The sequence below is a fragment of the Aphanomyces astaci genome (assembly GCF_000520075.1).
Source record: "Aphanomyces astaci strain APO3 unplaced genomic scaffold supercont1.2, whole genome shotgun sequence".
In the NCBI taxonomy this organism is placed as follows: Eukaryota; Oomycota; class Saprolegniomycetes; order Saprolegniales; family Verrucalvaceae; genus Aphanomyces; species Aphanomyces astaci.
Genome location: NW_009798265.1, coordinates 469,644 through 494,241, shown reverse-complemented (window position 1 = coordinate 494,241; position 24,598 = coordinate 469,644). Strand labels below are relative to the sequence as shown.

General features: G+C 52.9%; 6 protein-coding genes across 8 annotated transcripts; 2 read left to right on the top strand and 4 right to left on the bottom strand.

Annotated features, from left to right (window-relative positions):
- Window positions 1–619: 619 nt before the first annotated feature.
- H257_01059 (hypothetical protein) lies at window positions 620–2,422 on the top strand. The gene is made up of 3 exons (XM_009824077.1): window positions 620–1,228; window positions 1,286–1,931; window positions 2,009–2,422. The coding sequence occupies exons 1-3, from the start codon at window positions 672–674 to the stop codon at window positions 2,339–2,341; spliced, it is 1,536 nt and encodes a 511-aa protein (XP_009822379.1). The 5' UTR covers window positions 620–671; the 3' UTR covers window positions 2,342–2,422.
- Window positions 2,423–2,784: 362 nt separating this feature from the next.
- Window positions 2,785–8,301, bottom strand: H257_01058 (hypothetical protein). Of its 3 annotated transcripts, XM_009824075.1 has the most exons (15): window positions 7,923–8,301; window positions 7,670–7,878; window positions 7,495–7,582; window positions 7,306–7,424; window positions 7,165–7,248; window positions 6,944–7,102; window positions 6,549–6,885; window positions 5,851–6,491; window positions 5,700–5,802; window positions 5,478–5,570; window positions 4,848–5,410; window positions 4,012–4,243; window positions 3,646–3,954; window positions 3,397–3,598; window positions 2,785–3,312 (listed from the first exon to the last, which is right to left on the bottom strand). In XM_009824075.1, the coding sequence occupies exons 1-15, from the start codon at window positions 8,280–8,282 to the stop codon at window positions 2,846–2,848; spliced, it is 3,966 nt and encodes a 1,321-aa protein (XP_009822377.1). In that variant the 5' UTR covers window positions 8,283–8,301; the 3' UTR covers window positions 2,785–2,845. The 3 variants fall into 3 exon arrangements, with proteins under 3 accessions (XP_009822377.1, XP_009822376.1, XP_009822378.1); XM_009824074.1 differs by having other exon boundaries at window positions 2,785–3,598; XM_009824076.1 differs by lacking the exons at window positions 2,785–3,312; window positions 3,397–3,598; window positions 3,646–3,954; window positions 4,012–4,243 and having other exon boundaries at window positions 4,636–5,410.
- A 112-nt stretch (window positions 8,302–8,413) lies between these two features.
- Window positions 8,414–11,388, bottom strand: H257_01057 (urease, alpha subunit). Its single transcript, XM_009824073.1, has 6 exons — window positions 10,722–11,388; window positions 10,350–10,659; window positions 9,949–10,276; window positions 9,380–9,881; window positions 9,186–9,301; window positions 8,414–9,132 (listed from the first exon to the last, which is right to left on the bottom strand). The coding sequence occupies exons 1-6, from the start codon at window positions 11,334–11,336 to the stop codon at window positions 8,493–8,495; spliced, it is 2,511 nt and encodes an 836-aa protein (XP_009822375.1). The 5' UTR covers window positions 11,337–11,388; the 3' UTR covers window positions 8,414–8,492.
- Window positions 11,389–11,578: 190 nt separating this feature from the next.
- Window positions 11,579–12,806, top strand: H257_01056 (ribosomal protein L13). The gene is made up of 3 exons (XM_009824072.1): window positions 11,579–11,772; window positions 12,131–12,300; window positions 12,373–12,806. Exons 1-3 carry the CDS (start codon window positions 11,634–11,636, stop codon window positions 12,673–12,675), a joined length of 612 nt encoding a protein of 203 aa, XP_009822374.1. The 5' UTR covers window positions 11,579–11,633; the 3' UTR covers window positions 12,676–12,806.
- A 186-nt stretch (window positions 12,807–12,992) lies between these two features.
- On the bottom strand, window positions 12,993–15,926 carry H257_01055 (SCY1 protein kinase). Its single transcript, XM_009824071.1, has 3 exons — window positions 14,011–15,926; window positions 13,588–13,954; window positions 12,993–13,535 (listed from the first exon to the last, which is right to left on the bottom strand). Exons 1-3 carry the CDS (start codon window positions 15,897–15,899, stop codon window positions 13,041–13,043), a joined length of 2,751 nt encoding a protein of 916 aa, XP_009822373.1. The 5' UTR covers window positions 15,900–15,926; the 3' UTR covers window positions 12,993–13,040.
- A 2,152-nt stretch (window positions 15,927–18,078) lies between these two features.
- On the bottom strand, window positions 18,079–24,378 carry H257_01054 (hypothetical protein; the record flags this gene model as incomplete). Its single annotated transcript, XM_009824070.1, has 17 exons — window positions 18,079–18,433; window positions 18,482–19,071; window positions 19,136–19,395; window positions 19,469–19,567; window positions 19,632–19,919; window positions 19,973–20,349; window positions 20,398–21,486; window positions 21,540–21,913; window positions 21,978–22,537; window positions 22,590–22,921; window positions 22,969–23,037; window positions 23,084–23,285; window positions 23,334–23,494; window positions 23,549–23,611; window positions 23,671–23,844; window positions 23,898–24,031; window positions 24,078–24,378. The coding sequence occupies 17 exons, from the start codon at window positions 24,376–24,378 to the stop codon at window positions 18,161–18,163; spliced, it is 5,346 nt and encodes a 1,781-aa protein (XP_009822372.1). The 3' UTR covers window positions 18,079–18,160.
- Window positions 24,379–24,598: the final 220 nt, after the last annotated feature.

Below are 24,598 nucleotides of genomic sequence, written 5' to 3'. Positions count from 1 at the left end.
ACCTGGGGTACACGCGATTTGCTGAGGTGGTTAAGCACTGGAGATCATTTACTCCATCGTGACAAGTTGAGGTCGATGGGGTGGAACGAGTAAGCTGTGGGCAACGCTATTTGTCCCATGTATGTTGATTCTGCCGTGGAGATTCAGAGTTTGCCCCCTCCCAATTGCAAGACTCTATGGCCTGCGCCAACGAATTCGGCTACACTGTAGGTTTGGCTACTGTAAAGTTGGCTACACTTGGCTAAACTTGGCTACACTAAACCTCTATCGATGTTGCCCATACATTAGTCACCACCCGACGATGTTTGCCGATGCTGAGTGCGTCCTGCCGTGTCGTCCACTGGATGGAGCCTTCCATCATTTCCAACAAGTACTGCATGGTGGCTGCGCCAGTAGAGCTGTACAGTTAGGTCATGAATGGACGTTGTCATAGATATGGAGGGTAGTTGTTCAGGTGCCGAGTACAGACTGTTCTGTTTGTCCATGCATATAGCCGACCGTTAAGGTGGTCGGTCGGTCGTTTGGCGGTAGAAGGAATGCGTGAATGAACTTGATTGGTTACTTTGATTGTGTTTACGCTCTATAATTGGCTAAAATTCAACAACCAATTCGATTTTGGAATTATTCGAGAAACTTTGACCAAAGTCAGGAAGGTGAGCACCGAAGCTACGATGGAGCTGGAGTCGATGTATGACTCGGACATGTCGTCCACTCTCCAAGACCATGTGGAGGAACTATCTATGGAGGATTTAGATGACCATGCACATGACTTGAAGAGCACGCCATCAATGATATCGACGACAGCTCTGACCGCGTCCACGTCGCCAAAAATGGCGGACGGGAGCGACCAGTCATGGTTACGCCGTCTGGAGAGGGACATGGACACCAAGTTGCTCGTGGATGCAGAAAGGATCAACGAACGCATCCAGCGACGCAAGGCGCACGAGGAGGAGATGCAGCAATCCCTCGCCAGCTTTACGAATTCCGCGCGTGTGTCCGCTTCGTCGTCGTCCGCGGCCGCGCCAAGCGCGCACTCGTCCACAAAGTCCAGTTTCACATCGATGGCCAACGCCAATGCGTCGTCGTCCGACTCGACAGATGACGTCCTTCGTCAGGTGACCACCGCGCACCAACCTCCCCAAGGCGTCGACGAGTGGAAGGAAGCATTCACCGAAGACGGCAAGACGTACTACTACAATCGCCGGACACGTGAAACTTCGTGGACATGGTGAACGAGAAGTCAACTACTTGTGTCATATAAGTCTCATGCATATTCGTTCCATAGCCCCGAGAATGCCATTGTTGTCAATCGAAGTGCCACTGCCGCGCCGACGCCTGTCGACCACTCGATGGTCGGTACCTCCACAGACAGCGTTGCTACCCCCGCCACGACGACGACTACCACGACCACAGTGACCATGCACCAGTCGAAGAAGAGCATGTTTTGCATGTTTTGCGGTTTGGAGTGCCGCGTATGGGAGCTCATGCCTCACATGTCGTCGTGCGACCTGCTTCGAACCAACAAAGCGCAGCGCACGGCCATGTACGAAGAAGCCGTGGACATTGCAAGCGCGTTGTTAAACAAGCAGACGAGTGATGCCGACACGCAGACAACCGACCGGTATCTGCATTATGCGTCCTTGTACTCGCTCCATCATGACGGCCGCGACCAGAGGGGGAATGTATTGGATCCACTGGCCCTGCTCAAGCAACGCCGCCGCCATACCATGCAACCGACAACGACGTCGTCGAGTTCCACCCCCCGTCGCCATCAACGGGACGACGACGACGACCACGATGTGATGCACTTGAACATCGACGATGACACAAAGTTGAGTCTCCTGCGACTCAAGCGCTCGACGGAAGCAGCCCAATCCCGTCGTCAGGATGTGTCTGAACAGTGCCGATACTGCCATCGGAGCTTTGCCGAGGTAACGAACGAACGACCCCCCCTCCCCCCCTTGGAACACCCCCCTTGCATTGATCTAACTAGTATTTGCAACGACAGGGCCGATTAAGCAAGCACGAAGCCGTGTGTCCGCGGGTATTTGGCTCGGAAATGACATGGAACAACCACCAAGGCAAGAAGGACACTGCCAATAAGTCGTTGAAAGCCACGACCAATGCAACCCCGAAACCCCGACCCAAAGCACCGACGCCACCGCATCCAAAGTCGAGTTTAGCTGGGTCGTTCCACGAGCATCAGGCGACGCTTGTCACGTGTCCATGCTGCCAGCGAAAGTTTGCGCCGTCGGGGGCGCAGCAGCACATTGACATTTGCCAACACGTGGAGAACAAACCCAAGAAAATCACGGCCAAAGCATATGTAATGGCTGGATAAAACAGACGATATAAAAAAACCTAGTCAATGCAATAAATGCTATTTAAATTGCACTTATATATATACAGTATATATCCATGAAGTCAATAATGCAGAGATGCTATTTTGAAAGTGCATGTATATATTATTACTACGTACTTCTAGTATATACTTCAGTATATTAATATATATATATATATTGTTATTCAAGAAGGCGAACGATACATATGTATTGTTATTCAACAAGGCGAACGCCTCTATTATGGACGCAACCTAGTATATATATATATATATATTGTTATTCAAGAAGGCGAACGATACATATATATTGTTATTCAACAAGGCGAACGCCTCTATTATGGACGCAACCTAGTATATATATATATATATATTGTTATTCAAGAAGGCGAACGATATATACAGTATATATAAATTTATACTTCGAAGTATACTGTACTACTACGTAGTATATAATTTTATATATTAATATATATATATTGTTATTCAACAAGGCGAACGCCTCGATTATGGGCGCAACCCCGCCTGGGCCTTTTCGCGAATTTCTTTGCGGATCTTGGGGTAATCTGGGAATTTGTCGAGTACTTTCTGCGACACGTCAATCGCTTCCACAAATCGCTTGGCCTTGAGGTAGTTGAACGCGAGTTTGAACCCGATGGGCGCGGACGCCTCTCCGCCGCACTTCCACGCCTCATGGTAGCAGTCGGCCGCGTCTTGATATGACTGCTCCTTCTCCATGATCAGGCCCAGGAGTTCCCACGCCTTGCCCGAGCTCTTGTTGTGCTGGAGGGCCTTCTTGCACAGCTCTTGGGCCAAGTCGTACTTGGCTCGGTTCACGTAAATGTCTGCGAGAAGGATGTAGCTGCGCTCGAATTCGTCGGGGATGGCCGCGTCGTAGTTCATTTTTGCAATGCGTTTGAGTTGGTTTCGCGCTTTCGACTGCTGTTTTGCCAGCATGTATGCCGTGGCCAGCGCTACATAAAAAATATATAATAGAAGTAGTTCATTGGATGGATGGCTGTCGTTCATTTGGATGGATGGTTGTGAGACACACATACCGAGCAACGCCGGAACGTTGTCGCGGTCCTCCTCGAGCAGCTCGAGCAACGTGGCCGTGGCCTTCTCCACCATGGGTTTGGTCTTGGCCGACATCGCCGCGTAGCACTCGAGTACGCGGATGCGCACCGACTTGTCGGGGGACAGCTCGTCCAGCAATGCGTTGGCAATGCGCATGTTCTCCATTTGATCTTTGTTCGAGTCCTATCGTCCACGTCATATCGATACGACGCCGCGCGAGGGGGGCTTACATCGGGGTTGTCCCACAGGTTTTCGCTGTCGGGGTTGATGTAGATCTCAATCATGTGCACGAGCGCGCGCTGGCCCCACTCGCCGTCCTTTCGCGCAAAGTTGAACTCTTGGATAGCGTCGTGGATGTTGTTTTGAAAGCGGTTGTACAGCCCTTTGCAGTAGTGGAGTCCCGCCGAGTGCGCGACGCGGGGACCTGACCGGTCGGCCAGCTTGAGGAACCGCGGCGCCCGATCGAGTTTGCCCGCCTGTCGAAGCATCACGATGAACCGGCTAAGCACGGTAAAGTTGTCTGGTTTGCTCTCGAGGAGCTACGAACCAATCATGTCTAACGATATATAGTGTTGGTTTCGGGGTGTTTGGCGTACGTTTTGAAAGTGAAAGATGGCGGATTCGTTGTCATCTTTTTGCAGCATAACGTCGGCCAACATCATCGCAGCTTCTTCGTGCGCAGGATTTAGCCGCAACAAGGTCGAGCATTTGATCTGACATTGCTCCAAGTTTTGCTGCTGGCTGTAGATTCGCGCTAGACACAAGATCGCTTCTTCGTGCGATTCGTTGGCCCGCAGTGCCATGGTGCAGTACTTCATAACGTTTTCCCTGCTCATTTGTCAAACATGATATATATATTGTGGATTTTTTATTCTAACAAGCTATATATATTTGTCAAACATGGTATATATTGTGGTGTATTTATTCTAACAAACTATAAACTGGAGCGACATGGAGAATAATAATGAATCGACATATTGTGCATCTTCGCTATAAAGTGGTTGTTTGTCGAATCAATATTGAATCACACCGGAGTTCTGATTGGCTGAATATACTTGTCCTTTCTGTAAGAGCCAATCAAATCCACTCAAAAATGGATGAGCCAATAGCAGTCTATGCTTCGTGATTCGATTCGACGGGGTCTGGAAATTCGTTCCGAATATACCACAATACCCAAATAATGTAGTACAAAAGAATCATCGGCAGAAGGATTTAGCCAATCAGATTGCAGGAAACCAAAATCATCCACCTCCAATTAGTGTGTGACCTCAATTTGTGTGATATTACCAATCACCATTTTACATCCAAAACATTTTAGTAAATTCGATTTGGCGATATTTATCATCACAAAAGTCAACCAAATTTTGGGCATAACGTTAAAAGGTCAATATAACACTGCAATGTGAACATAACCACATGGGAAATGTCGTACGCGTCGTTTTGCTCTGCGTAAATCTGCGCCAGTTTGAAGTTGGTGTTAGCCAAGTGGTGGGTTTGGCGGTGGATTTCATCGGGCTGTTCGTCGCGAAGTTTGTCCAGAACGACTTTTTGCAGCGCAATCACCTTGAGCAACCGGGTCACGCACTCATCTTTTCGGTCGAGGCCGTTGTAAATGTCCGGTAGGATCAGCTGCAACTCGATGTCATCCAGCATGTCTTTGATTTCCGTGCGCGCTGGCGCCGCCGGCGCCGCATTCACCACACGCAGCGCCTGGTCAAAGTGCGACAGCTTGGTCAGCAGACTCGCTAGGTCCCGACGGAGCGGCGTCTGGTCGGGGGCAGCCCGCAGCGCCGTCTCGTAGTACTCGATGGCCGAAATGTAGTCGTGCTTCTTGACCAGGATGTGCCCGATGCGGCTGGCCAGCGACGCATCGTGGGGACTCAGCACCAGCGCCGACCGGTAGGATTCGATCGCGTCGTTCAGCTGTTGGATGCGCAGGTACGCCTCGGCTAGCCGCACGAGCGCGTCCGCCGTCGGGTTGAGGCGTACAAGTTCCTACACAAAAATCAGAGTCGAAATGAAAGCGATGGCTGGCTTTAGAGTGTGTACGACGTCGTCGTACCTTGTAGCACTCTGCATACAACTTTTTCTCGTTGCGATGCTGCAGGTAAATGTCAGCTTTGATCATTTGCGCTTTGATATACGCTGGCGATTCCTACAACCACACACCACATGTTGTGTATGATCACATACGAGACTATATATATATATATATATAGTTCATGTATATTGTGTGCATACGATATATATTATATATATATATATTGGTACAGATATATATTACCTGCGGCACGTTGTTGAGCATGATGATGGCATTGTCGAAATCGCCTCGTTTGATGGCCAATTCACTGTTGGCGACGAGAACCCGCACTTCCTGTGGTGTTCCCCTTTCCAAAAGTTACTATCTTATACTAGTATTACTAGATACAACTTACTTGAACACTTGCAGCGCTTCTTTCACCAGTCGGGTGGCTTCCCCGACGTTGTTGAGCTGGGCTTGTACCGTGGCCATTTGGATATAAATCGACGCCTTGTCGAACAACGTCATGTCGGCGGCGGCGGCGGCGGCGGGTCGTTTGCCTTTGGCCGCCGCTACAGTCACCGTGGGGGCTTTCATGGCATTTTGGAGGATCGCCAGCGCTTCCTTCAAATTGCCGTCGTTCTCCAAGAGTTTGGCCTTGATAATGTGAAACGATGGCGACTGGCGCACAGAAAAGTCGTGGCTGAGCGCTTGGTCCAAGCTCGTGGACGCCGCTTTGAAATGTTCGCGCTCCAAACTGATGCGCGCGACGAGCAAGTGCGCTTGAGCGTGCAGGGGGTTCATCTTTAGAATCAGATTGCAAACTCGGTATGCATCGTCAAACTCGTTGGCGCAAAATTTGGTGTTGGCCAGCACGACTTGGACTTCGATAAACCCAGGCGACTTGTTGACGAGCTTTTCCAAGATGGACACTCCGCGCGACGCCATGCTCTTGCCGTCGTCGATGCCATCCAACTTGATGTATTCGGTCGCGATTTCCACGAGGAACTGCGGGTTCAGGACGCTCATCATGTCGTACGTGGACACATCCCCCGTCTAGAACCTCCATATAATTCAAACAACCCCCCACGACACATTCGTCACTGCATGTACCTGCATGACGTCCTTCAGCTTGTCCATGTGACACTGCACTGCTTTCTGCAGAAACTTGACCTGCTTGGCGCGGTCGCCGTCCTTGTGCCAGCTCAACATGGCCTGCAGCAGCACAAAGTCCGCGCTGGCGTTACCAATGCTTTCTTGGATCACGCTGAGAAACTCCATCTGCTGCGCCGCGTCGTCTACTTGGCCCAGCTTGACTTGGCAGTAAATCAACCCGTGCAGCGCCGACTCGTTGCTTTCATCTAGCTTGAGCGCGTCCTTGTATGCCTCGATGGCTTCTGCAAAGTCGCCCATGAGTGACCGCTGGTACCCGCGCTCGGCGCGGAACGTTCTAAGTTGTTGGACGTATCAGTTAGTATATATTGCATCAATAAAAGTGTAGTTCAAACCCGTTCTCGGGCGACAACTTGATGGCTTGGTCGATAAAGCACAAGTTGCACGACAACACTTCGTGGTTGCGGTCGGAAATGCGCGCGATGCATCGGCCAATGTCGTAAAAGAGCTGCGGATTGGACGGTTCCGTCGACAACAGCGCCTTCATGAGCTCACTACACCCGTCCATCACTCATGCCCATAACAAAGCTATTGCGTTTCTTTTGATTCGTCGTACCGAATACGATTCGACGCTTCCTTGGGACGCCCTTCCCGTGTCAGTAAGTACAATATCAGCAACCGCAACGCGTCAATATCATCCCTGTAGACGTCACAACCCATGACGTGGCTTAATGAGGGGGGTATGTATTAGACGTACGAACTGTTGGCCAGGGCTCGCTCGGCGCTGTCCACACACTGGTCCCACTCGCCCGTCTTGAGTAGCACCAATGCCTTTTCACTCAAAGCTTCCTTGAACCATGTGTACTTGACAATGATCTAGCATTCACATTTCAAGGTAATAATACATCACGGAATAGATGACACTCTCGAGAGACACTGGACATACTTCATCGTAGCATTCCAAGGACTTGGGATACGCCCGCTTGATGTCAAAGTACTTGGCCACGCCCATGAGCTGCTCAGGGTCGTTGGCACTAGGAAGTATCAAGTAGAACGACGTCATGACGAATGATGCACAATACTCTATACGTATGATGATGCTATTGAGTTGCGGGCTGTACCTCTTGACGTCGGCAAAGAACGAGAGGCTATTGTCCCGGAGCTCCAAATCACGTTTGGTCTTTGGTTCGGCCGTCAAGTCGATCCATCCGCGCAGGATCGTGGCTTTCACTTGCACGGGGGTGGCGGCGGCAATGCGGCCGCCCATCAGATTTTCCAAGATCTTGCGCGCTTTGGGGTATTCTTTGATGTGCCAAAAGAAGTTTGCGCTCTAGAGATGTGTGTCAATAGGTACATCAATCGAGAAAGAGGTACCAAGAGCTGGGCCGTGTCACCGGCGCTTTCTTCGGCGATGACCACTTGCATCTCGAGTTGCGCGATTTCTTCGTGGTCCACGTTCTTGCACTTGTTGTGGGCATAAATGAGCGCATGAATGCAAGGGAGCTCCACTTCCTTCTTCTTCTTCAAGCTCTCAAGCTCGCGGATCGCAGACGAGTTGCTGCCTTCCATGACGATGCCGAAGCAACGCCAAAACGTAATCACCGGGTCGTTTCCTTTCTTGTCCAAGATCCCTTCGCACAAGCGCTGGACATGGTCGTACCATCCCTTGCGAATGTAGTAGTTGATGAGGACACGTGGTTCCATCGCGGTTGACGCCGTCGCTGGTGCGCTCATGTTTGTTTCTGGATCCAGAGGTTGTGAAAGGTCACAATGATCTGATGCGTTGGATTGGTTGATTATTATCCAATGGGATTTCGTTCTTGCAAACTTTTGAATTTGCCAAGTTCCTCGCAAACCAAAAACATCGACACGAACATGGCGTAGGAACGCTTTATGCATGTTAACCTGGAGAACTACATGCACCGGTATCAGCTTTTAGGAACCTTAGAACAAGAAGTACTTCTGCGCCAGAGGAAGCCATGTCGACGGGAGGCATGTCAGCACTTCCCCGTCCGCAGTCACTTGGTACGTCTCGGGGTCCACATCAATCTTGGGCAGCGCGTCGTTCCACTTCATGTGCTTCTTCGTCAAGTTCCTGCACTTGGTCACGGCTTCAACGCGTTTGCCAAGGCCGTATCCTTTGGCAATCTGCTTTTCCTTGCACGCGCGACTCACAAACGCAATCGACGTCGCCCCCACGGCGCCGCCTTGCGCGCCAAACATCGGTCGCATCTTCACGGGTTGGGGCGTCGGGATCGACGCGTTCGGGTCGCCCATCTGCGCGTACACAATCGTGCCGCCCTTGAGCACGAGCTCCGGCTTGGCGCCAAAGTGATCGGGCTGCCACAGCACCAGATCCGCCAGTTTCTTGGTCTCCACCGACCCAATCCAGTCCGCCATGCCGTGCGCAATGGCGGGGTTGATCGTGTACTTGGCAATGTATCGCTTCACACGAAAGTTGTCTGTGTCGTCAGCGTCCTCTGGAAGGAACCCTCGCTGCCGCTTCATCTTGTCGGCGGTTTGCCACGTCCTCGTGATCACTTCGCCGATTCGGCCCATCGCTTGCGAGTCGGACGAGATGATGCTACATATACCAATAGTTCCATCAACCACCACAAGTTGCATCATCTCTTGTACCTGATGGCACCAATGTCATGGAGAATGTCCTCGGCCGCAATCGTCTCTTCGCGAATGCGCGACTCGGCAAACGCCACATCTTCGGCAATGCTCTTATCCAAATGATGGCACACCATCTACTTACTGTACATCGTTATCCCATCACACGATTCTCCCGCTATCCTACTGCTAAACAAACACAAGGATGGCCCTACCAACATGTCGACGTGCTCTTCGATCGTGTTGACTGTAAACGGCCGCGTGGGGTTCGTACTCGACGGCAGCACATGCAGCTCGCCGCACACAGTGATAATGTCTGGGGCGTGGCCTCCCCCCGCGCCTTCGCTGTGATACGTGTGGATTGTGCGGTTGCCAAAGGCGGCGATCGTGTGCTCGACACAGCTCGACTCGTTGAGCGTATCCGTGTGGATAGTCACTTGAATGTCGTTGGCATCTGCCACGTCCAAGGCGACGCGGATCGACGCCGGCGTGGTGCCCCAGTCTTCATGCAGCTTGAGCCCGACCGCGCCGGCGTCCACGATGTCCTGCAGACCGACGGGGGACGCCGAGTTGCCCTTGCCCGTGAGCCCAATGTTCAACGGGAACGTGTCCGTGGCCTGCAGCATCCGCCTGACGTGGTCCGGGTGCGGCGTGCACGTGGTGGCTTTCGTGCCCGTCGCCGGCCCCGTGCCCCCGCCCACAAGGCTGGTCAAACCACTGGTGGCACCACAAACCGCCACGTCATCGCTCGCTTCCAATATGATGGAATGCTCGAGGTACCTACCTGGAAATCGCTTCGTCGCACAGCTGCGGGCAGATGAAGTGTACATGCGTGTCGACGCCGCCGGCCGTGACAACCAGCCCCTCGCCGGCGATCACCTCCGTGTTGACGCCCACAATCATGTTGTCGTGGACTCCGTCCATGACGTCGGGGTTGCCAGCTTTGCCGATCGCCCAGATCACCCCGTGTTTGATGCCAATGTCTGCCTTGTAAACCCCCGTGTAGTCGATGATCACTGCGTTCGTGATGACCGTGTCCAGCACTTGGAGAGCATTTCGACCCGTTGCCTGCCCCATGCCTTCCCGAAGCACCTTGCCGCCGCCAAACTTGCCTACCAACGAGTGATACCAAGTCTTTTGATACTATAGGGACGAGGCTTGAACAATGGATAGCAGTTAACGCACATTCGTCGCCGTACACGGTAAGGTCCTTCTCCACGTGCACGACCAACGCCGTGTCCCCCAGACGAATGCGGTCGCCGGTGGTCGGGCCATACGTCCTGGCGTACGTTTGGCGCGACATGATGCACGGCGGTGGATGGACCGAATCGACCGACGGCACGAGGGGGGTATGCAGAAACCCCTGGGCGACCAGCGCTGCCACAATGCTATCGACGGATTTCATGTCCACGACACCCGACGCAAGGTTGTTGCCGCCGGAGATGATGCGGTTCCCACGAATGGGCACAATCGACACAGTCTTGACGTCCCCTGGCTACAAGAACGACGTGTGATATAGTGGTGGTGATGAGTCCATGGGGAAGAGAAAGTACGTACTTCGAAACGGACGGCGGTGCCCGCGGGAATGTTCAGGCGGTGCCCATACGCCAGTCGCCGGTCCATGTCGAGGATCGGGTTGCTTTCAATTAAGTGGTAGTGACTGCCCACTTGAATCGGTCGGTCGCCCAAGTTCTTCACGACCAAGCGTTGAATGACCCGGCCAGCGTTGAGTTCAATGCCTTTTGCATCGTCCAATACCATGATTTGATCGTCATGACCTGTGAAGGGGGGGTCGGCAGGTCCAAATGAATCGAGCGCCGGGATGGGCAAAAACGAACCGTACAAGGCCAACGCCAAGTCCCCGTCGACGCGGCAGATGGGACTGTGCACCGTCACGAGCTTGGTACCATCGGGAAACGTTCCTTCCACTTGGACATCGTGCAACATGGCAGACACACCGTCCATGACTTGACGGATGCCCAGCATCGTCTTCCCCAACGACATGATTTCTGACACCGTCCGGCCGTCCCGGATGAGCTCCAAGCATTGCGATGCAATGAGCGCCACAGTTTCCACGTAGTTCAGCCGCAAGCTCCTCGCCAAGCGCTTCTGAGCGAGGGTGCCAGCTTGATGGAGCTGCAGGTGCTCCATTTCCCGAGGACTCAGCCGCATATCTATCTCCTCTCTGAAAATGCAAGTTGAAGCAAAATGTCATACCCGAATCTCTCGACGAAATCCATTGGGTCAAATGTTATGCTTTTTAGCCAATCACTACCACGTAAAACAACAGCCATTGATTAGCTATAATACAACAGTTCCAGCCAATGATATATCTATAATGTAATTAAATTCGGATTGGCTAAAATGTTGACCTAGCGCCACCAGCCATTTGGTGGGGACACCATTGGTCGGGACCAATTCCGATGCGTAATGCGATTCATTTCCTCATCTTGGTTCCTGAAGTGAAGAATGCCTTTCGAAAAGCCCGTCGTGATTGACTGCCGTGCCCACTTGGTGGGTCGCCTCGCGTCTTTGGTCGCCAAGGAACTCCTCCTCGGACAACACGTGGTGGCCGTGCGTTGCGAAGAACTCAACATCTCCGGCTCGCGTACGTAGACTCCTCTATATCGTCGTCGGCGGCGGCGGCCTTTGCATGTAGATTGGATTGGATGCGTCCGCGTAAACGAGACGCTTCCGTGTGCGGCGGCGCGCGACTCTCAAAGCCAATGTGTCTGCATGGACTCGTGTGTGTATGTGTGCGCACATATATATGCACACACTTGTCGAAGTCGCAACGGTCGTCGTCGCTCATGGTTGCGTCGAGTTTACTCGGCCACCAAATCCAAACATGCAAAAGTCGCTGTGTGCAGGCTTTCCCTCTGTTTTAGAACATGGATTGCCATGCCGCCTACACAACATGAGACACTGACGCTTTATGTGTCGTGTCGATACGGTTCTGAATGTAGTCGTGCGCAACAAGGTCAAGTTTTTGCAATTCTTGAACAAGAAGTCTTGCACGAACCCGAAGAAGGGCCCCCTCCATTACCGCGCTCCTTCGCGCATGTTCTGGCGCACGGTCCGTGGCATGTTGCCGCACAAGACCGCTCGCGGCGCCGCGGCCCTCCAACGCCTCAAGGTAAATAAGCCTGACTGGCTTCCTCCTCTCCATTGCTTTGCATACTCGTTGCTGACAAACTTGCTTGGATAGGTGTTTGACGGTGTGCCGTCCCCCTATGACAAGGTGAAGCGCCTGGTCGTCCCCGACGCGCTCCGTGTGCTTCGCCTGAAGGCCAACCGCCGCTACACCAACCTCGGCCAATTGTCGTCGCAAGTGGGCTGGCGCCATCACGACTTGGTCAAGCGCTTGGAAGCCAAGCGTTTGGTCCGCTCGGAAGCGTACTACAAGAAGAAGTTGGAGCAAAACAAGGTGGTTGCTGCTGCCACCGCCAAGGTGGAAGCCGAACACAAGGAACTCCGCCCGACTTTGGAAAAGTACGGCTTGACCCTCTAAGTTGGTGGTTGTACATGCCGCCGACTACTTCGAAAGGAACCAGCAACGACGTCAGTCTTCTGGGCACTAAATAGTAGCAGTAATAACAACTGTTGCCATTGAGAGGAACAATCGAGCTTTGGAGGTCTGCTGTCTGCGTCTGCTCATGATCGTAAAGAGACTTTAGTGCATAGCTGCAGTAGTTTCAGTATAAGTATGTAGGCATCCACGCCCTGCGTTCATAGGTACTACTAGTAGTAGTACAACATCTCAACTGCTATTACCGTAGTAGACTGCCTCTTGAGCCTGAAGATCTTGCGACGTGCAAAGTGACATGACTCGCATTCCATAGTTTGCCCAGAAATATATTACGAGATGTATAACGATTACATGTTATCAAACGCGCTAAACTTGTTGCCATCTTGCTGCTGTTGCTGTTGGGCTGGGTATGCAATTTGAAACGGGGCCTGGGGATAGCCTCCGCCGGTTGCTGGCGTCGAGTTGAACCCGCCGGGGTGATTGTATTGCTGCTGGCCATATTGTTGCCCTTGGTTGATCGAAGGAGGAGGCGCCACGTTGAATTGATTGTACGCTGGCTGTGGCATGTACTGAGTCGGCTGTGACGCGAATCGTTGCTGCTGCTGCTGGGGGTACCCCCCCCCCTGTTGGCCGTACGGGCTCGCGGCAGGTGGCGGCGGTGCCATCGAAAACGACGACGAAGGCGCTGCAAACGATTGGCTGACTGGGGGAGGGTTGAAGGTCGCGGGGACAGCAGTGCCCATGTTCATGCCAGAGAACAAGTTGGCCGGAGGCGGCGTCGCAGTGGGCAACGGCGTGGAAAGGAGCGAGTTGTCGTAGGCGTTGGACGAAGGCTGTTGCACCTACAGAGCACTTGAAATTAAACCAAAAAGCATGAAGTATGTACAGTCCTACCGGCAAGTCGAGCAGCTCGGTCGATGTTTTGGCGTCGCGGTTGGCCTTTTTGGCCTTTCGACGCGCGGCGTAGCTGTCACTGGACGAGTTGCTCGTGTCAGTGCGTTGCGGAGACCCCGACGAGTTGGACGGGAGCAGGAACGGATCCGACGACGTGCGCGGCGGCTGCGAGTTGGTGCTACTTCGATCGGAATACGCCGCCGGACGCCGATCCGAGTACGGCTGGGGCGGTTCAGCCGGCTTTTCCGGCTCCTTCTTGACCACATACTCTTCCTGGAGCATTTTATTCACCGACGACAAGCCCGACTGGCGCTCTTTCGCCGCTTCTAACGCACGCGCTTGGTCTTGGAACCCCGACGTCGCCAGGCTACACACCAAAGAACAACCTTAATCAACATAACATACATTCAGATGTATTCGTACCTTTGAGTAGCCAAGCCGCCCTCGGCCATCAGCGACTTTTCCCGCTCGCCAATGATCTCCTTGAGCATGGCATTGACGCGTTCGCAGACCATGTCAAATTGCGCGCCATTCAAGCTCTTCTCCCATAGGAGCGGCGCCACGGCCGGCAAGATGAGCTTGGCCATGTACTCTGGGCCGAGGTGTTTGCCCAGGTTGTCATAGCAGCCCAAAATGCACATGCACACGGCGGGAGTTTTATCCTTGACGAGGCACTCAGACAGGCACGGGAGCACCGAGTCGATGAGCAAGTCCTTGTCAAACACATGAAACGACTTGGCGAGCCACAAAAGTGCGTTCACGCGCACAGACAGCTGCGGCGGGTCCAGAATCAGCCGTGTGACCCGAGGAAGGATCACTTGCTTGAGGATGCGGTACTCGAACAAGCTGGCCTGGTCCACGATCTTATTGAGCACCGTGTCGAGGATCTCGGGCACCGTCGAGTCGAGCGACCGACACAGCATGGGCACGATGTGGTCGCGGATGTACCCGTCGTCCGCCTTGGGGATGAGCGTCTCGAGGTTGGATACAAACATGAGCATGCATTGGACGGGCTCGGTGATCTGGAGCAGCGGCACCAGCATGGGCGCGATGCTGCGGGCGAATGTCGACTTGTCCACCATGGACACGACCTTGAGCAGCGGCGTGATGACGAACGGGGCTACGGGGGGATTGATTACCACGCTTTGGAGACCGGGAAGGACCATGTCGCGGAGTACCCGCGGCGAAAATCCCGTCAAGATGTCCGGCAGCGACTGCAGAAACTTGGCCTGGGACGCCGGGTCCTGCTCCACGAGCGTCTGCAGCGTCCGCAGTGTCTTGACGAGCCCCGAATCAAAGAACGGCGACGACAGGAACGCCCGCGCCTCCGGTCGCCCCGACGGCGTGAGCTGCAGCAGCGTCCGGATCGTGTTGTGCAGCGTCACGGGCACCAGCGAGTTGAATGTCATGGGGTGCAGAGACTGCGTCTTGTACCCGTGGGTCATGACCTTGCCTTCGAGCTGTCCGAGCGCGGGTTCATGAGTGCCGTCGGGCTTGGGCGGGGAGAACAGCTCCAACACGAGAAGACCGAGGGAGAACATGTCTGCGCTCGAGTTGAACGACCGGGGTTCGGTGATGAGTTCCGGCGCGCAGTACTCGAGCTGCGGCTCGTAGTTGCCAAACGCCATGCCCTTCTTGAGCGGCTCGACCCCGCCCGCGGCGTAGTACTCGCTGCGCGACGTCTGGCCGGGCTCCACGACGCGGCAAAATCCAAACCCGCCGAGCTTCCATTCCCCCTTGGGCGTGATGAAAATGGACGACGGCGTCAAGTTCAAGTGGACGCGGCGGCCTTCGCGATGCAGGAACGACAGCGACTCGCCAACGTGCATGAGCCCGCATGCGATTTCGAACTCGGACAACCCGATCTCGAGCACTTCGGGGGTGACGTTGGCGACGTTGGCAAAGTTCTTGCACGCGTTTGCGAGGGAGCACGTGACCCGCTCCGTCACGAACGACAGCGTCTTGCGGGTTTCTTCAAACACTTCCTCGATCTTGAGGATCTGGGGATGCCGCAGCACGCGCAACGTCTTCATATCCTGACGAAGGACGTCCAGCACGCGATCCTTGTTCTGCACTTTGTCCAGGTCCTTCTTGTCAAACACAAACACGCTCACTTCCACGCCCGTCTTGCGCGACACGGCAGGGTAAATCTTCCACAGCAGTTCGTGGCCGCCGCTGGCGGTGCTGTCCCGCGGCATTTCATAGCCCTTTTCATACTCTTCTCCTAACACGGCTTGGGACACCACCCCCGACACGGACGCGCCGACATCGTACGCTGCCGTCGCCACCGCGCTCTTGAAACGATTCAACATCCGTCGTCGTCCAGATGACTTTCTTCGTAGGTTGGCAGAAAGAAACCTGGTTGAAAGCTCTAATTAGGTAGCGAAAATAGGCAAAATTCGGTGGAATTTCTTTATTTTTACACCTGTTGCTGTGCGTGCAGGATCACCACAAATACGAGGTAACTACTACTACATACAGTATTAATAGTATTAATATATATATACTGTATTAATAGTACTTCGAAGTACAGATTTCAGTTAATTGGTATTGACAGGTGTGAGTGTTTTTCCTCCGAGCAATCACCGGACCTTCGAAATTTCATATAAAACTAAGTTGAAGAGGTATCTTTGTGACTGCAATACTACAATCAATCTTTTTAGCCAATCAAATCGCAACTCCCCTCATTCTTTGTAGCCAATCATACTCCTTTGCTCGATTAGTTGGCGATTTCATCAATCCCCTAAAATAGGTAAATTTGACTGAAAAGCACAAATAAATAGTACTTGAACTACTAAAAAAACCGTATACCCCTCGCTTCAGTACCTATGATTTCTCCGGTTGGACCTGTACTGGTTTGGAACATACTATTACTAGTACTAGTAATAGTATCGGCCAATGACGAATATTTTCATGGTTGTTCGGGTTGGGTGTGTACCTACCGGTAGTTGTACCTAATTGGACAAAAATATCCAATTACCATGCGTTGATTATTTGCATCCAATGAAATTTAGACCAATGCACATGCCTGTGAATATTCAAGGTTTTTGATCAGATTTTCACTGACATTTTCATAGGACTGAAGCTGGGGGTGCAGTACAGTAATTTTTTTAGTTAGTTGGTGCCAATAGTGCTACAGTACTATTAATATTACAAATACGGTGCATTAGACGCGTAAAATGACCAGACTCACATCACATTCCACGACGTCAATACACTCGATGGAAACGTCCTGAGAGCACACAGTAGCTACTGCATATATACATTTATATGTCGCACTTGTTGGACAAGTACTACGTCATGATAAAAAATGACTACCCTATTTGTCGTTGATCTGCACAATGAAATATAAAACGTGGATATATAATATTACATAGTCTAATAATATTTGTGAAAACAAGTACTAGTAGTACTGTACAGTACTTCGAAGTATACACAGGCAATGTTTACTATTAATATAATGCAGCATTATTGTTGTTCGCCGATTTTCTTGCTCATAGCTGAATCGTTGGCAATCTTTGGATATTGTGGCATCTGAAACAAAGCTACCAGTAGCAACTCGCAACTCGGATACTGTAGTTACGTTTGTCTTGCCGCGAGAAGCTCACAACCAGCCACAGGAATGACTATGATAATCCGCAAGCGAGGCAGCGGCAGGCATCACTGAACATCGCGTCGATGAACAACATGAGACAGAAGGTGGAGTTACTAACGTTAAATCTACTACTGTATACTGCCTTATGCTACTACAGCATCGTCCACGTAATTGCATTCGCCGTTAAAATTCCTCTTTACACGTTAGTCCCTTGCGAACAATTAAATCCTTCGTCGGCGAGTCGGACGAGGGCCTTCCCGACGTTCTTGGAGCAGTACGTGGTCACTTCCTCGTCGCTGAGGCTCCAGCTTCGTAGCACTGCGACGACTTCTTCGTCCGATTACGATCTGCTCGTTCCCTCAAGAGCCCTCACACCTCGTCGCGGGGGCTCGCACGGAGGTGACCCCTTCGCTCGTGGGGGGGAGTCTCACTCCTCTTCCAGTGCCGGCGAAAGTGTCGGCAGTGTTGTTTCTTTCTTGACCTTGCTTGGGCGTGTTGATGTGAGCAGGACAGCAACAATAAACGAAATTGCAGTTTGATGTCTGGCTAACTGCAAACTTCTGGGACAAGTGGAATGAATACGCGTCTCGCCTCTCGTCATCGCATTGCAACTACGGATATACAGTGCATATACTACAAAGATGGTGTGGTTGACATGCCTCCAGCAAACACAAGAGTGAGCAATGTCATCACAGAATGCATCTGTCGTTGCGGGGGCACGGTGACTGCACCACCCTCAATCAATGTCCTAACGTTAATATAACATTTCTATGGTAGACTACTCAGGCCGCAGCACCCCCCTCTCTTCATCAGTGACGTGCGTACAGTACTGCCGTATTTGTCGTACTTTGAACATTATGGAATTTGAACAATTTATTTATGTTAGTCTGTCTTTTCGCCCAAGTGCCAACATGACTAACATTGAAGTTGAGAATTAAAGACGCTTCTTGCCGTCAATGCAATATATGCAATGATCAATTAATACAAGTGTAATATCGCTGCAACTAGGACACCACAGACGATGCCAAGCGATGACGTGTGGACCTGCATGGCTATGCTCTTCGTAGGTGTTGGCGTCGGGGTAGATGGTGGTGGGGTGGTACTGCTTGTCTGAGCTGGAGCAGTACTTGTCGTAGTTGGGGCGTCCGTGGGGGGAATTTGCAGAGGGGATGGGGTCACAGTCGTTGTCGTCGGCACAGGGTCGTCACATGCTGCGCCGCGGAAGTTTGCATTGCACGTGCACGTTCCATCCTACGAGTCACACATGAGTTCAAGCCAAGAGTCGACTAGGGAACTTACCTCGTTGCAGACACCAGAGTTAGAACAAGGGATCAAAGAGGATCCTGTAGGGCATTGAGGGGTGGTGCAGTCTGAACCACCAAAGCCGTCTTTGCACGCACACACGCCATTGTCACAACCAACCGAGCAAGTAGGACCTGACGCCCCACAGCGGCAGATACATTCTGGGGCTTGCGAAGTGACATTGTACACACAAACACTTGTGTTGCTTGCACAAGTGAAGGGGCACGCCATGGTCTCGACGTTGGTGACGTTGGCTCGTTTGATCGGGAAGTAGGACGTGTTAGCCAACGCTTCAAAGCAGATTTGGTCTGGGGGAGACGGGAGGAATGTCTGCAAGTGCAGGGGGCTGAACATGCCGTCTTTGTACGTGGCCACGTCGACCGTGTCGAAGAGGACGTCCCACGAATGCACGTTGGGCGACAGGGGGAGACAGAGGTCGACGGCGTCCACTTGGCCAGCCGTGACTACATACACCTGGCCAGGCCCGAGGAGCTGCCCGTAGACCAAGCCATTCGTGGTTGTGACCACGAGGGGGTTCAATTCGGACGAGTTGCACTTGGGTGTCAACGGAAACAGCACAAAGGATGCTAGTCACATGGATGACTATGTCAGCGTCACAGTAGACTCTCCGAAGAGATAGAGGAGTCTCACCTAGGGGGAACGTTGACCATTCGATGGTTGCAGTCTCCGCGCTGTCGGTCAACCGTCGGCGTGCCGGCGACGTCGATGCAGGGCATGTAGTGGAGACTTGAGCTGTAGAGAACCCAGTCGTGGCAGTGTAGGCCAAACCGCAAAACACACTGGTCTGTGCCACCAATGCTCCTTTGGGCTGCGTCTTAAAGCACGACGACGACGCCCCCACTCCACACGCACAAGCCAATGTCGCCAACACTTCAGACATGGAATTGTACCTGTGGATCAACGATGTCACAAGCGGTCCCAGTAACGCATACAACGCTGTAATAGAGGCAAGTGAGAACTTACAGTACGAGCGCCTTTTGGCCTTGGAGAGTGGCAAATCGTCGAACCATCGGCCGCACCAACGCTGCCGATAACTTTTCATCCGAGATCGTTTGCTTCCATCTACAAATTCCCCACATTCAACGCGATCATTCGTACAAGGAAGACATGGAACTGCCAATCGTACTCGTTCACGGCCATGAGCTTGGTGCCGTTCGAGTTCCACGAATATGTTTCGACACGAGGACTTCTCCATTGACCAGGCCACCACGAAAACAGCGACGCGATTTTCCCGTTGCATTTCGAGCACTCGGTGGAATTTTTCTTGGAAGTGGCGCCTGTGACGGGGTCACGGCAGGCTTTGGTGCTGAGGCATTGCGCTTGGGTGGTCGCGCGAGTGTACCACGCACCCCCCTTAGTCGTGCATGTGGCGCTGTCCGATACACCATACACACGACAGCCCATGGGGTGGGCCCTACACATTCACTTCGTTGAGGGGGGGGGAGATTGAAAAAACGGAAGGATTACTTTTCGACAGGGCACGGCGTCAACGATGTCACAGGGGCAACGCAAACGCCGTTGATGCGGTTGCAATTGTTGCACGCTTTGGTTTGGATGGTCGACGACACGTTGGACACGACAAACGCAAAGCATGTGTCACCGTAGGTCCAGCCGGCGTCTAGGCATTGCTGCCGCATGTTGTCAAAGTCGTCGCATTTGCCTTGGGCCAGACATAGCGAGCGAGTGGGACAGGGCTGGGCGGCCCACAGGCACTTCAAGGTGGACGCGTACGGGTCGGTGGTGTTGCTGCACGTAGAAGTGGATGTGTACTGGGAGCAAGTCCGCCACGAGGTTGACGTGAGAATCGAGCAAGCCGTGGAGGTCGTGGCATCCGCTACCAAACACTACTCCGAGTTAGTACATCAATTGTTGAAAAGGTGCATAATTCATACGGGGGTAGAAGCGGCATTCACACTGGTGCAGTAGGTCGCGTCCGAGCTAAAGCATCCGCCGAGGCTTTGCTGGGCGAACGGTTGTGTCTGCGTCGTGCACATGTTGCATTGACTGTCACACGACCCAAACGATGTGTTGAGGCACTGGGCAGAACTCCACCCGTCGTTGCTGGGGCTGCCGATACATCCGCCTTGGTCGCACTGGGCTTGGGTGGTAAACGCCCCCGGAAAGTAAGATTTCGTGGCATTCAAGTACACCCCGCCCTCCGTGGTACAGGACGCCAGCGTCTTGATGGTATTGCGACGACCGACGCAAATGCCAGAACCGTTGCCGTGGGTAGTATCCCACATGTACTTTGTGTTTGCGGTACACGAGGCTTTGGAAAGCGATGGCAAGTAGCACCCGAACAGACACCGAGTGATGCGGCGAGGGTACAGAGGCACGACGGTGTAGAAACTGGTAAAGTTGGTCACACTCGGGCACAAGTCGGGTCGAACAAAGCAGTCGGATGCAGCTACGTTGGAGCCAGATACGGCCAGGCATTGCTTGGACGCAGCGCTCCACGTCCCGCCAGCGGTGGTGCAATCTGAAGCCGTGGACACTTCAATCAAACACGTGGGCGGTTGGGTCACGCTGATGCAGTTTTGGCCCGTGCATTTCGAGCAAAACGGAGTCGAGTCGTTGCAATTGCCGTTGGGAAGGCGTAGGTTGTTGCACGATTTCTTGGAAAGGCACGCCGTCTGATTGGCGGACGACGTTTGGATGCCGCAACACTCGGCCAACGCGCTCTTGGTCTGACAAGCCGTGCAGCTTGACTCGAACGACGTGACGCAAGCCCCCACACATGTGGCCACATCCCAGCCAGTGATGGCCGTTTGGCAGGCCAGTTGATTCACGCCGGCATTTTGGATGGTGATGATGCGTCCAAAGCAGCAACTGCCGGTACTGTCGTCCACCATGAACCACGTTCCGTTGTTGGCGGCACAGCACAGCGGGTCCCGCAGCTGATATGCCAGCGCAGGGGCATTGGGCAATTGGTATGTGCACACTGCAGTTGTGGTTTGGTTGCCAGCGTAAAAGTATGCGTCCTATATAACGATCAGTTGTTGGGATAACGTTAGAGTTAGCGGTGTGTAGTTACCGGAGGACAACAGCGGCCGATGCCTGTAGCATCCGCGTACCAGCGTCCGTTGGCGACTTTGCAACCTCCTGCTGTCAATGGCAATTGACATTGGGCGACGCATTGACTTTCGTCTTTGCACCCACTTTGGATCGTGTCAAACGTGCACTGGTAGGTTTGGCAGGTGCCGGTGGCGTCGTAGCCAGAACACACACGGCGGCCTCCGTTGCCGGTACAAGTGGCTGCCACCCCAAAGTCGAGCAGGGGGTTGTTCAGACCATCCCGAAGGAACCACTGGTAGTCCTTGTCTTCGCACATGTTGGCGACTTGACACGTAGAGTTGCACACGAACAACGACGAGGTCTTGCCAATGTCGGAGGACGTGGCCATGGGACCTACATATAATATCACATGAATACTCTAACTAGACGAGGTAGATGGTTCAAAACATAGAGATACCCGTGCACCCCATGTCGGCTGTGTATCGAGTAAACGCATTTGCCAGGTCTTGGGATGTGTTGACCCCGGTCAAGTTCCAGTCCTCTTTGAGATACCGCAACAAGAGTGGATCCATGGATTCTGTGATGCATTCCACCGTGCAGTCAATTATGTTGTTCCACGGCACAGTGCACTTCCCCGCCAGCGTTGTGGGGTCGATTTGGCACTGGCTGTATTGACACGCCGTGCAGTCGTTGTCTGATTGACATGACGTGGCGGACGCGTTGAGCAGGGCGGTTTGGCAGTCGCGCTGCAGGCTCTCGACGGTCCCGTGGACGTCGCTTTGCAGGGCCAGCGCATTCAACGAGTTCACGGCCGCTTGGACGCTAGTGAGGCCGACGTACGCCCCGTTCAGAAACGACAGCATCGAGTCGGCATTCAGTGGGCAGTTGGCTCGGACCACGTCCTTCTGGATGCCAGAGAGCACCGGAATCGCTCCGTCGGGCACGTTCTGGGGCATGCAGCACATAAAGTCGGCCAAGGCGCTGTTGCAGCACGGGTTCGCCAGCCACATGGGGTTTCTACAAAATGAAATATAAGTCGCGGCAGTGATGGGTAAATTCTCGGCTCTACATGGACGAATTGGACAAGAACTGGCGCACGCCGCAGTAGTTGGCCACGTTTTTGAGCACTTTGGACTGCATGCCCGTGGCCACGGCTGCCCAAAAGAGGCTCAATGTGTCGCTAAACACTTTGGTGGACGCGGCCATGGCAACATGCAGAAAGCCCTGCATTGTGTCGACGGTGGTTGTGGCGGACGAGATTTTCTGGATGTTTGCGACGACACTGGTGGAGGTCTGTTGAATCGACACTGCGTCCAACGTGAGGTTCTTGGGGGAGAGGGGGACATAGCGGCACTTGTCCACGGGATACTTGCAAGTTGTGTCTGAATCGGCACACGTATTCTAGACAAGGATAGGTCAGAGCCAAAAGTGTTGACAACACAACATACATCGAAGAGTCGTGACTTCAATTGGATTCGACCCAGTCCTTTCTTGATGGCATTTTCGACGTTGAGGCACTAGCCGTGTTGTGAGTATCACTAACACGTGGAAGTTGCAACTTACGTTGGATCCAGAACACACTGTCGTGGGGTAGTCGGTGGTGACTCCGGTGGCATCATCCTTGACCGATCGGCCAAGGAGATGTGCAAACTGCAGAATTCCGTTGACGGGGGTAGTGTCGGCGGTCAGCAGTTCGGGCGAAAGCGAGGCAAAGTCCGAAATCGTCGTGTCGTCCGTGTTGATGGCCATGAATTTCAACCGCAACCTGATCGGGTAATAGTGAATAAGGTGTCAAAATAGGTTTCAGACGTACAATGTGGCCTTCACCGCCCATTGCAGCGGGTTCTTCGTCGGAGGCAACGCAATAAGTCCCACATTATACGAGTACGTAGCGCAATCGATGTTGATGGTTGTGCCGTTGGGGAATATCGCCAAGCGACCAAGGGGGTTCGGAATAGCCAGGAGATCGCCGTTCTATCGGCCAAATATAACGTGAAAAGAATGAACGTGTATCATGAGTGGACATACCACCAAGATGTTGGGATTCACGTAGGGAAAGTAGTCGCTCAAGCGCAGGTCCCGCAACGAGTACTACATGTGTTGTTTTATGAGCCAAGTAGTCGAAGAGTTGACTAACTCAACTAACATACCAATTTGGAGGGTCGGTTGCCATACAAGGCACTCAGAGCGGCCGACGCATTCGCTGTCAACGTCGCTTTCGTAGAGCTCGAGAGAAAGTCGAGGGGGTTCGAGAAATAAAACTTGGGGGTGGTGTCCGTTCGAATGCCCATGGCGTCGACAAACTTGCACGTGAATATGGCAAACTAGACCAACAATACCGTCAAAGACACTTCAAATGTGTGACATTTTTGTTTACCTTGAGGGCAAACAGTTGCGGAAGGTTGATTGTAACGTTGCGGATGCTGTACTCGCAAGCCGAAGCAATAGTCGGCACAGTGTTGGCTCGGGTCTGATTGACGTAGCTATCGCAACCGGGGTCGCGAAGCGTAGCTACCAATGAGAGTTACGGATTCCGGACGAGTTTGCAACGGCCTACCATTGGCTGCAATGGCAGCACAGTAGTTGGCAGCATAATTGTCCGAGGCCAACGCTGTTGCCGGTGTGGTGGACACTGGATTGAACAACGAGGAGCTGCACGGAGTTAGCACGTCTTTGATCAAATTGTAGCAAAACGGACACATGGACGCAGGGTTGACACCGTCAACTTTGTATCCTGTTGCGTGGATGCACCGCTTGCACGGCGTGCCTTGCTGGTAGCATTCCCAACGAGGGGCCGTGCGACAGGTGGCGTCACATCCCCCCGACGCTGTGAGATTGCCTTCGTCGCACGACTCCATCCATGACACGAACCCATCGCCACAAGTACTCAGATCATTTTGACACCCCTACGTAAAAATCAAGTCATCATCAGTGTCAGTGCCTCGTAACATCCCATTCAACTTACAGTTTGCCAAGGGTTGGCGTTGCAAAAGGCAAAGGACGTTTGCACACACGTGGCGAGGTTGTCTCCCAACTGCGGCACAATGGCGTTGCAGCTAGCCTTGGCGTCCGTAAGCG